Genomic DNA, 11,943 nt, shown 5'->3' on the forward strand with positions numbered 1-11,943 from the left:
ATATAAATGGATATATATATATATATATATATCCATCCATCACCTTCTTGTCTGCATGGTTTCTGATGAGAAATCAGAGCTTACTCATTGGTTCTCCTTTGTAAAGAATTTTTGTTTATCCTGAACTGCTTTCAGGAATCTTTTCTTGCCTTTGATTTTGTAAAGTTTGATTATGATATGTCTTGGTGATTTTTTTTGGGTGGGGGAGTCTATCTTGTTTGGGGTTTATTCAGCTCAGCTCCTTGTATGTTTATCTTCTTATCTTTCATGATGTTAGGGAAATTTTCTTCCAGCAGCTCTTCAACTATCTTTTCTGTGCTTTTTTTTTCTCTTCCTGTTATGGAATGATAACACCTGTAAGTAATTACTCTTCATATTGTCCTACATGAATCTAAGGCTTTCTTTAGATTAAAAAAAAAAAAATTTTTTTTTTATTGTGCTTCTAACTTACTAGTATTGAAAGATTTATCTTCAAGCTCAGGAATTCTGGATTTCATTGATTCAAATCTACTCTTTTGCCTTGTCAATGCACTGTCCTTTTATGAAATTTTAGTTTTAATTTTCTGGATTTCTATTTTCTGGTTTTGTATTATCTCTGATCATTTATCTATTTGTTTGATTGTTCTTGTATTTTCCTGAATCCTTTCTTGTTTTTCTCACATTTCTGTCAATTATTTGGAGGTACCTAAATATATTTCTCTTGAATTCCTTTTCAGTTAGTTTCAATGGATTTTTTTTTCTCTCAAAAGTGTTTTCTAACTCTGCTTCTTAGTCACTTATTCAAATCAATCTGTGAATAGAGTTCATGTGAACAGAACTTCATGTGAACAGAAACTGTCTGCTGCTTTTGAGACATTGTGTTATTATTGTAATATTTGTATTGAGTTGATGACTGTATGTTGGTGTATTCTTAAGCACTCACCAACTGACTCCTGAGGATGAGCTTTTGTACTCTTCTATGTTCAGTATTTGTCCAGTATAGTTCAGGATGGATTTGGCTGATGTTAGTTGTTGTCAATGATCCAGCATACAGCAACCGGTATTGGTTCTTGCCCAGTAGGTGTGGTTGTAGAAGGTTCTGTTGTGGCTGGGCTATATGGATGTGGTTTCTGTCTCCTGTCAGTTGAGGCAAGAAGAGAAAACACATGCATAAAAGAGAAGGAAAACAAGCAAACAACAGTGGAAAGGGAAAGTAGAAAAAAAAAAAAAAAAGGCATCAACAGTTAGGAAAAGAATACAAAACCCAAATAGCAAAAACATAGAGAGGAAAATGAAAAATAAAAAAGGGAAAGAGAAAGAAGAAAGCAAGAGAATAAAAGGGGAGAAAAAAAGAACTAAACACAGTTAGGGAGAGGAGGGAGTAAAAGGGGAAGAGACCAGAGAGTAGTAATGAAAATCAAAGAGGAAAAATAGAAAGAAGCAACAGAAGTTGGGAAAGAGAAACAGAAAAAATGAAGATAAAATGAAAGCAGAAATAGAAAGGATAGACAACAAGGGAGAGGAAGAAGAGGAAAAAAAAACAATAAATAAACAAAAACAATGAAATAAAACAGAGCAGGTGCCAGACCTGGAAAGGAGAAAAATCTGGGGTCTTCTGTCAGCCACAAACCTCACATCATGGGTGGACAAGGAATGAGACAATGACACTCTCAATCCTAGATGGAGTTCCTCTGGGGTTAGGTGTTGTCTGTTCTGGGCACACAAGCTGGAAGCAGTTGATGGAGAGCCCAAAGCAGCTGTGGAATCAGGGTATTTCCATCCCAGAGGGCAGCTAAGAGTGAAAGATCCTGCTCATTCAGGGCTGGCCAAAACCAGCTCTGCAGGTCTGGAGCAAGCCACACCTGATTCTACCTGATTTGATGCACCTCCAAAGCCTGTAGAGCAGGAACTTTGCAAAGAGTGCATGCAAGTGGGGTCTAGGCACACATGTGGTCACCAGGGTAATGTGGGGTACAAGAAAAAATGTGCTCCTTTCTCTCCACCAATAAGCAGTGTGCCTCTGCATCTCCTACCACCCTCTTGCCTTCAAAGTTGTCCACAAAAGTTCAAGGTGGCCGTGTTGCACCTGGCTGGCCTGCACAGATCACCAGTCTCCTTTCTTTTTCTCCCCTGCCCCATGCATCTGTTAGCTGCTTCTCCTAGTCAGGGCTAGTCCAGGGCCAATCAGAGCTGGCTCTGCAGATTTTGAGCAGGGCCCGTCTGAACAGGGTTACTTTGGATAGCTCCCACATCCTCTAATGGGGTTCATAACTGACGTACTCACCTTGGTGTGACTCCAACTGCCAGGAGAATGGGAGTTTCCCTGGGGTTTGCTTGGGTGGGGGTCACCTCTGGTCACCATGGGAGTGTGGTGAGCAAGAAAACAAAATGCATTGTTATCTCCACAAGCCACTGCTATGTTTCTGAAATTTTTCTTGTATATAGAAAACAAAAAAGTAAAAAGTCACACTACTTGACTGAGTACCTCTAGAAATGATGCATCCAACAAGAACATAATAACCAATAGATATATATAACTTCATCAACTTAACAACAAAAAGACAAACAACTCAATCATAAAACAGGAAAAGGGCTTGAATAGACTTTTCACCAAAGAGGTCATTCAAGTAGATGCTCAATGTTATTAATCATTAGCAAGATACAAATCAAATCCACAATGATATACCATCTCATTCACTCTAGAAATAATGAAGGCAAATAATTGATGTATTTGAATTACGGTGTTGTCAAAAAATATTGGATATACCATGGACTGCCAGAAGAACCAACACATCTGTTTTGGAAGAAGTACAGATCCTCAGAAGTGAGGATAGTGAGACTTCATCTCACCTCCTTTGGACATGTTATCAAAAGGGACCAGTCCCTTCTGGTAAAGTAGAGGGTCACGAGAAGGACATCACACCTGGTAAAGCAGAGGGTCACGAAATAAAGGAAGACCATCAATGAGATGGATAGACACCATGGTTGCAACATGGACTGAAACACAGTAACAAATATGTAGATGCTGTAGGACCAGGCAGTGTTTTGTTCTGTTGTATAGGCAGTCACTATGAGTTGAAACCAATTTGATGGCACCTAACAACAACACAATGATGGTTTGTGATTAAAAAAAAAAAAAGATGAAATTCAAAAATCAACAAATGCTGGTGAGGATGTGGGGAAATTGGGACCCTTATCCATTGCTGGTTGTTGTTGTTGTTGTTGTTGTCAGGTGCCATCGAGTCGGAACCGACTCATAGCGACCCCATGCATAGCAGAACATAATAATGTCCGATCCTGGGCCAATCTCACTACTGCTGCCACACTTGAGTCCATCAATGATGCCACCTGGCTGATCCATCTTGTTGGGGGTCTTCCTCTTTTTCTCTGACCCTCCACCTTACCCAGCATGACGTCCTTCTCCAGCGACTGTTCTCTCCGGACAATGTGTCCAAAGTAGGAGAGACGAAGCCAAGCCATCTTGGCCTCCAAGGAGCACTCTGGTTGTACTTCTTCCAAAACAGATCTATTGGTTCTTTTGGCAGTCCATGGCACTTTTCAGTATTCTCCTCCAACAAAATAGTACAGTTGTAGAAAATAGAATGGTGGTTTCTCAAAAACCTAAAAACAGAACTACCTTATGACCCAGAAATTCTACTCCTAGTTGTATACCCAAAGATTTGATAACAAAGACTTATACTGAAATGTTCACTGCAGAACTCTTCACAATAGCCAAAGGGTAGAAATAACCTAAATGCTCATCAACAGAAGAATGAATAAACAAAATGTGGTGCATACATACAAAGAAATACTTGTCAGCTAGTAGGAGATGTGAAGTCATGATACATGCTATAACAGGGATGAAGCTGGAAGACATAAAGCTGCACAAACTAAGTCCATCACAAAAGGACAAATATGAGTATTATGAGTTCACTTATATAAAAAGACAAGACAAAACAAATGTATACAGAACAAAGATTATTAGTGGTGACAAGGAAAAGGGCTGAAGAGGTTAACAATAATAAAGTTGATTAAGAGTAGGGTTGCACAGCCAATTATTGTAATTGCTGTTAACAAGTTGTGCACCTATAAAAAGTTATATTGCCAAAAATTGTGTGCTATATATTTAACTTTCCAAAAGTTCATGGAAAAATTCCATGATATTTTTCTGCTGTTTTTAATATCTTTGTTTTTTTAACTATTTATTGTGGATTGGATGAAGGTTTACAAAGTAAAGCAGATTGCTTTTAATTCAACAATTCATACACATTTTGTTTCATCTCATTAATTGCAATCCCCACAGTATAACATCACTTATCTCACTCTTTCCTTTTTCCATGTCTCCTTCTTTCTTAACTTTTCTGAGCTTTGTCCTTGGGTAAATGCTGTCCTTGTGATCTCAAATGACTGATTATTCTAAGGTGTGCATACTTCATTAGTGTCATTGTTTCTCTTTTAGGTCTATTATTTTACCATTATCTTTAACCCCATTTTACCATGAACTTTTTGAAGCCCCTTCATATTTATAACAAGACAAAACAACAATAACAATAAAGAGTAGAAGCTGAGGCTGTTAATGTATAATCAAACACCTCATAGGCTTTGGTTTGGGATCATGGTAACAACTGACCTAATAGTATTTTTTTTTTTGGTTTCCATATTTTAGTTTATTTGTAATTTATTATTTTTTTTTACTCTTCTGAGTAAACACATACTGATCTTGACCCCAATTACCCTGTGAACTGACAGCATTCTCTCCTTGCATGAAGACTGTGGTGTGTTGTCTCTTCTCTGTGCTGCCCAGTCAGGAAAGCGCTGGAATTCTCTCTCCACAATTAGGCTTTTAAACACTCTTTTCCTTAATACTATTTTTAGTGCCTCTGTTCTACCTCCTAATTCAATCAGCAGTGCCTGGGTCTTAAAGCTTGCAATTTACCATCCAAGGCACAAATATTGGTCTCCATTTTCTAGGAACAATAGAGGGAGAAGAAAGATGAGGAATAGGAGGATATAAAATATGTGACTAATTTCCTTCATGAACAACTGCCTCCTTGTCATGAGACTAGAAGAATTGGATGATGCCTAACTAACTACTACCATAGAACATTTTGATCAAGGATCCCATAGAAGAATCCTTCAAAAGGATTCAAAATTCTTCAAAAGATGTGAAATACAGAACAGAATTTAAAATTTTCATGGACTCCAGACTTCTAAGAGTCATAAAGGTTAGATGTACCCCTCAGTCTACTGCCATGAGATAACCTTGAATCCTTAAATCAAAATATCCCCTGAAGTCATCTTGAGAATAAACAATAGTTTATTTTAGCTGGTAAAAAAAAGTCTGCCTTGATCATTATGCTCTTTTAAAATCTAATTGGAATCAAACTGACAACAGCAACACAAAAGATTAGATAGGAAACTTGGGTTGTACTGAATTTATATTAAAGGAGGAGGAGCAACCTGAAAAGGAGGCTCAGAATGGTTGCACTATTCCATACATCTGATCAACGTCACTAAATGATGCTTGTAGAAACTGTTGAGTTAGTGTGTGTTTTCTGCACATATTCTCAACAACAACAAGCAAAGAAATAACATTACTTTAAAAAGGAAAGACAGGCTGGTGGATCAGCTCTGTTATAAAGCAGTCTAAGCCTTTCCAATATTGTATAGGAAGTTTAGAATGGATGCTCCTCTCCTTTGGTTTGTAGATTGTTGGACATTTGAACTCATCCAGCGGTGTCTCCAGTAGACAGGCCTAGGGGTCTGCATCTGAAAGGCCACAGTCTTGAAAACCCTACTGGGAAGACCTTGTCTGCACACATGGAGTCACCATGGGCCCAAATGGACAAGATGGGAGTTCATGAACAACAAAACTAAGCAAAGCTGTTTAATGCATGCATTCTCACTGGTCCTCTGGCTCTTTCATTTTTTAGGAATAAAAAAGTCCATGATAACTTTCAGATTCTGAAAAGAGAGAGAAAGGAAGAGCAGCAAGATTTTGGGAGAATGTAAAGTATTCTCAGCACTGCAGGCTAACCCTGGTTTGTGTCCTTCATCATGGCAGCAACTCTTGTCTAGAAAAACAAAAACAAAAACAAAAAAAACCTGGTCTGCTTTTCAATAGACTTACTGCTTTTGCCTCAGCAGAGCTATGATTCCTTTATCAGCTCCTGGGAGGAAACAGGAGACAGAGACTTAAGGACTGGATGTCCATCTCCTTGTTCTTCATTCTTCAGGCAGGCAGATGATGGGAGTCTGGCTCCAAGCAAAGGGATATTTTCAGAGACTGAGGTGTTGCCTGAAACAATTAGTCGGAGAAGTTAAGAAAGAAAGGAAAGAGGGAAATCCAGAACCAACTTCTATGACTGGTCGCTGCTTCCCTAGAAGACTGTACATTGATTGACATCCCTTCCCCTTTTCTCCAACCTGTCCCCATTAGCTCTTTTAGGACCCCAAAATTGACCTTTCATAGTAAGCGGTCAGAATGTTTTCACACTTGGGAAATCTCATTCAAGAATTTTTGTCAATGAACAAGTCATAAGGAGCCCTTCCATTTTAGGACTCGTTGACGTCACCAAGGAGGCGATAAATATCTGTTGGTATAATTGGATGTGCGATTCAGTGTTGAGATAAGAAAACTTTGCCCCATGCAGGGCCCTATGATTTATGCAAGAGCAGAGGCAGCACGCAATCGAGCTGTCAAGAGAGCGTCAGCTTATTAGGCAAATGCTGCGTGGTTTCTGAAGAGGGTCGACTATAAAATCCCACTCCAGACTCTGGTGTGGAGAAACTCACAGCCCAAGTGCAGAGAGAGACTGAAGAGAGAGACGAGAGAAAGAAAAAGAGAGTGGGAACAGAAAGAATAAGGAAAGAATCCCTCCTGGGGAAAAAAACAAAAACAAAAACAAAAAACAACAAGAGACGTCCTTCTGCAGATAGGCGGCAGCTGCCTGGCTCACCTACAGAAGCGCCTAAGAAGGTAGGGAACACCTAGACCCAAACGCGCCAGCAACTTTGTGCTCCTGAGCTGCCGCGGCAGCGTGCGCGGCAGAGTCAGCTGTCTCTGTGCGGGCATGTGTGTATGTGCGTGTGCGTGTGTGTTTTCTCTGACTGTGCCTTCAGGATTAGTAGAGTAGCTGAGATGTAGCAAAAACAAAGTTAGACGGCTGCTTGTCTTTACCTGAACTGTCAGTTGCTGCTCGCTGTGTTCACCAGCTTACAATTGACCCCTGACTCTCTTGAGATGGAGGAAAGGGTAGGGATGCAGGGAGAGAAGGATGTAGTTCTCAATTTGAGGGAAAATACTGAAACGTTCAGAAAAGGGGGGTCGGAGAGGGTGAAATCTTAAATCTCTAGTGCACAGGGAATAAATAAGTTCTGGGGATTCCTAGGAAGAGGACGCGGGAACCGTCTCTTCGGGGTTTACAGAAGGAGGAGGACGTGTATGAACCCTGCAGGAGCCCGTTTCTTGCTCCTTGTAGGATCCCAACCCCAGAAGAATTCTTTCTTGCTTCCCGTAACACCCAAACCCCGCTTCCCCCGACACCCCAGCCTCACAAGAGCTAGACCAGGAACTTCAGTACCGCGGACAGCGCCCGCCCTCGTCCCCAAGACAGCCATAGACTGGCAAGTTTATGCGTGTCGAGTGGGACTAGGCATCCCGAGTACTTCTCCTAATTGATCTCAACTCTAATCAACTCTTTTTTTTCCCTCTTCTCTCATTCCGTCCTCTGTGCTGCAGCTAGCGTCCTTAATATGCGGTTGCCTCTGCTCGTGTCCGCAGGCGTCCTGCTGGTGGCTCTGCTGCCCTATCCACCATGCAAAGCCTTCCTCAGTCGGGGTCCCACCCAGGGCGCCCGGCAGGCTCCGCAACAACACCAACCCCTGGATTTCTTCCAGCCGCCGCCTCAGCCCCAGCCACCTCAGCAGCCGCAGCCTCCTCGACCTACCCTGCTCCGCATGGGGGAAGAATACTTCCTTCGCCTGGGGAACCTCAACAAAAGCCCCGCTGCTCCCTTCTTGCCCGCCTCCTCATCTTTTGCTGGCAGCAGCCGCCACTCGCCAGACGAGGCAGCCGCCAACTTTTTCCGCGTGTTGTTGCAGCAGTGGCCGCTGCCCCAGCGCTCAATCGACAGCCCCCCGGGTCCCTCGGAGCGCGGCGCTGAGAACGCCCTCGGTGTCCACCAGGAGGCACCGGAGAGGAAGAGGCGGTCGGAAGAGCCTCCCATTTCTCTGGATCTCACCTTCCACCTCCTCCGAGAAGTCTTGGAAATGGCCAGGGCTGAGCAGTTAGCTCAACAAGCTCACAGCAACAGGAAACTGATGGAAATTATTGGCAAGTGAAACGGTGCGTGTAGTCACAGAGATTCTGCATTTAACACAAAATTTAAAAATAAATAAATACAGCATTCTGTACCATAACGCTGCTCTGATACCATTTGTTTATTTTTATATAGCTTGAAATGTAGAGGATGTATAGTGAGAGATCCTATAACCATTAGTTAGCATGCACCAAGTGTAATCACATGCAGTAACAATGAAAGAATTGCTATTTGTATTGTCTACTTTTAGTTTCCACTTCCAGGTATCTTTAGTGGTGTTTAAGGAGACTGTAGATACGGGAGGAAACATTTTGGAGAAACAGACAGAAGCCACTCAGTTATCTTTGTGGTCATTTGAGCTAAAGAGAACGCGATTCTCCTGGGTGGGTGGATGATGTAAAATCTGTAAGCGCTTTTGAATCAAATTTTTCTTGTAAACGTCTCAGTAATAAAACAGCTTTCCAATTCTTGGTCGATTTGGTTGTGTAAGAGAATGTTGAATATTTATATTTTTAATAAAATTTGCAAAGGTAATCATGACTTCATTTTTCCTCTTAAATGCTCAGACATGGAAAATCCTCATCTCCTAGCTTTCTCCAAACTGTCTTAAGCACAGGAAAGAAAGATTTTTAAAAAGCAAAACAAAACACAAAACAAATAAAAAACTGAACAAAACCCCCAAACAAAAACAAATCTCCCTGCAATTCTTTTTTTTTTTTTTTTTACTAAAGACACAGACATACTCACACATTCCTGTATTCACCCTGGGTTCAATTCCTTCGAGACTGAGTTGATTTCCTTGCTTCTAGCTCTAAGACTTGGTCATTCCATAAATAAAAGATTGCTTCATAACAGAAATCACATTTAAATCTGATTAGCTATAAGTTGTAAAATAATTGAAAGGAGAGACGAATTACTGAGGCTGGTTATTCAAAATTCATGGCCAAAATGCCATATTTTTTTTTCTTTGAGATTTAATCACTTTATCAAGATTCTACTACTTAGACATTATAAAATATTTTTTTCCTGAACTATTTCCCAATGCTGACAGCACTTAAAAACAACTACTTGCAATGTGGAGTCCTGGTATAATGCTGTAGGATAAGCACTGGACCACAAGTTTGGCTTGAACGGTCAGTGGTTCAAGCTCACCAGTCACTCAGAAACACTCGACAGCAGTTAGCAATAACAAACTTACAATATGAGAAACTTGATGCTATCTTCATGTAAAACAATTAAACTCAGTTGCTATAAAATGGTACTTGTGAAAATTTTTCCTGTAAAGGCCATTTTGACTTTTATAAATTAATGTATACCCTTCAAATTTGGGTCTATGCCAACCTAATCACTTGAATTCTTAGTAATATAAGGTATTGGCTTCTAAAATTGAATAGTACATCTATTAAGTTTTAGAGTTCACCTTTGGTAACTTAGTTATAGCTTAAAAATTCAATCAAATGTTTAATACTTCAAAACTAAATTGAAAAAGAGAAACAATTTGGATGTATGAAGACACTTCTTCACCTGGGACACTTTAAATACATCTGATTTCTAGATTCATAAGAAAATATGAAACACCAAATGAACCACTGTAAGGCTACACTTTTAAAAACAGCATTTATTTAAGAGTTCATACAGAGTAGAGTTTATACTTATGCTTTGAAGGAGGCATTGTGTGAGGACAAATTAAGTGTGACAAATATATTATGTGCATGCAGGGTTGTTGTGTGTATATATACACAGTCATATATTTTTAAATATATGCAGTTGTTCTACAATTCCCCACATTGGTGTCTCCGTGGATACATGAAAAAGTAGATCTGTTTCCACCAAAAGGTCTTTTTCAATAAAAGTACCTGGTATCTGAATACCTAAAACTGAGATTAAAGAAAAAAGTGTTATAAGCGATGTCCTAGACCCTCACCTTCCTGACTGTGAACATGTCAGGAAATTCAAAGAACATTTCTGAATGTTCCTCTATTATGAAAAAGAGGAAACATCTGTGAAACATTTCATACATTTGGTCAATGATTTACCTTTTTTCCACATACCAGCCACTTCTGAATTAACACTGGATTTCACTATCCACCTGCATTGTGCAAGAGGGAAGGGACAAAGAACTACTGTGATGTAATAACAAAAAGCCAGTGCCTATTGGAGTGTGGTGGCTCTGTAAGATAAGTACTGGACTGTGAGCTACAAGGTCAGCAGTTTGAACCCACCAGCCTTTTCTTAGGAGAAAGAGGAGGCTTTCTGCTGCTACAAAGATCTACAGCCTAGGAAACACTACACAGGGCCACTATGAATTGAAATCAACTTAACTGCACTTAACAATAACAACAGTAGAGACAAGGGGGCCATGTCCTTTTTTTCAACACCTGCCACTTGCTACTGGTGCACGCACATACATAACATACCTATTCACCCTTCATAATGTTTCCTGCACAATAGAAGATTTGCATAAGATCAAATTTCTTTTTTCCAATGCCTTCTGCAACTATTTTTTCAAGGCATTAGATAAGTCATCTGGAATTAAGTTTTGCACTTTTTTTGATTGTCTGTTTGCAGAAATCCTGTTCAGAGGTCCCTTTTATCATCTGCATCATATTCATTTCATCTGGGTTCCCTGCTGTCTGTGTGCATCTGAGCCAGGCAGACAGGAGCAGCAGTTGGAATGAACATCATTCATTCAGGGAGTTCAACCAGGAAAAGGAGAAAACGTGTCGAGCTGGCTCAGAATCAGGACTACCACTGCTCCCTGAAGCTGCAGCTTGTCCCTGGAAAGGAGGGGCTTCAACTCCAATCTGCAACAAAAGAAAAGAGGAATTAAAGGAAGAGGTGTTAACCCTTTGGGCCTTGGTCCAGCCACTTGTCTACTAAAGAGGAAGGCTAGTAATAATAATTATATGGCACATAATCATTATCAGGGACAAAAAGCAAGCTGGGTGATCTTGGCAATAGACAAAAGCCATGAAAGGAATTCACACTCATGATACAAAAAGGGGCAAGAATATTGCATGCAGTGGAGGGAAGTTCTTGGAAAAAAGACTCCAACCTATTCCGCTTTCTAATTTTCTTTAAAAAATCCACTTGTACGTGATTTATTGAGACCAATAATGTGTTGAAATGAAAAGGAGTTTGGGTTTAGAAAAGCCAGCAGAATAAAAAATAAAATCCTAATTAAAATGACACGGACTCACAATAATACTCTAGAATATATTGATATAATCTTTTCTCCACTGCTGAAGTGAGACATGTCTACCAAAAAGTGGAAATTTATGTACATATGTAGGGATTCCTGGTGTGGCACTGTGGGTTAATATGCTGGACTGGGTTTTCAAAGACTGGCTGGTGAGCTTGCACGCCAACAATATGTTTCAAACCAACTTTGCAGTCCAGTGCGTTAACTTACAACACCATGCCAGGACTCTCTCTCTCTCTGTGTGTGTGTGTGTGGTGGTTGTGTGCTCTGGAGTCAGTTTTGACTTATAGTGACCCTGTATACGGTTTCTGAGGCTCTGGTAGCATAGTGGTTATGAATCAGGCTGTGAACCTCAAGGTCAGCAGTTCGAAACTACCAGCTGTTCTGCGGAAGAAAGATGAGGCTTTCTGCTCCTGTAAAGATTTACAGCCTCAGAAACAC

The 11,943-nt window shown here is 40.3% G+C and overlaps 2 protein-coding genes across 5 annotated transcripts in view; one reads left to right on the forward strand and one right to left on the reverse strand.

Moving 5' to 3' along the window:
• The first annotated feature begins 7,734 nt into the window (after positions 1-7,734).
• CRH (corticotropin releasing hormone) lies at positions 7,735-8,322 on the forward strand. The gene has a single exon (XM_006860049.1). The coding sequence runs from the start codon at positions 7,735-7,737 to the stop codon at positions 8,320-8,322; it is 588 nt and encodes a 195-aa protein (XP_006860111.1).
• Positions 8,323-10,981: 2,659 nt separating this feature from the next.
• TRIM55 (tripartite motif containing 55) overlaps positions 10,982-11,943 on the reverse strand; it is a 122,351-nt gene continuing 121,389 nt past the window's right edge. For 3 of the 4 annotated variants that reach the window (XM_006860053.1, XM_006860052.1, XM_006860050.1), the window contains one exon: positions 10,982-11,104. In XM_006860053.1, the coding sequence (XP_006860115.1) occupies positions 10,982-11,104 (123 nt within the window). The remainder of the gene's footprint in view (positions 11,105-11,943) is intronic. The other variant, XM_006860051.1, reaches the window with a different exon arrangement.

This window comes from Chrysochloris asiatica, unplaced genomic scaffold, assembly GCF_000296735.1.
Source record: "Chrysochloris asiatica unplaced genomic scaffold, ChrAsi1.0 scaffold00036, whole genome shotgun sequence".
Classification (NCBI taxonomy): domain Eukaryota; kingdom Metazoa; phylum Chordata; class Mammalia; order Afrosoricida; family Chrysochloridae; genus Chrysochloris; species Chrysochloris asiatica.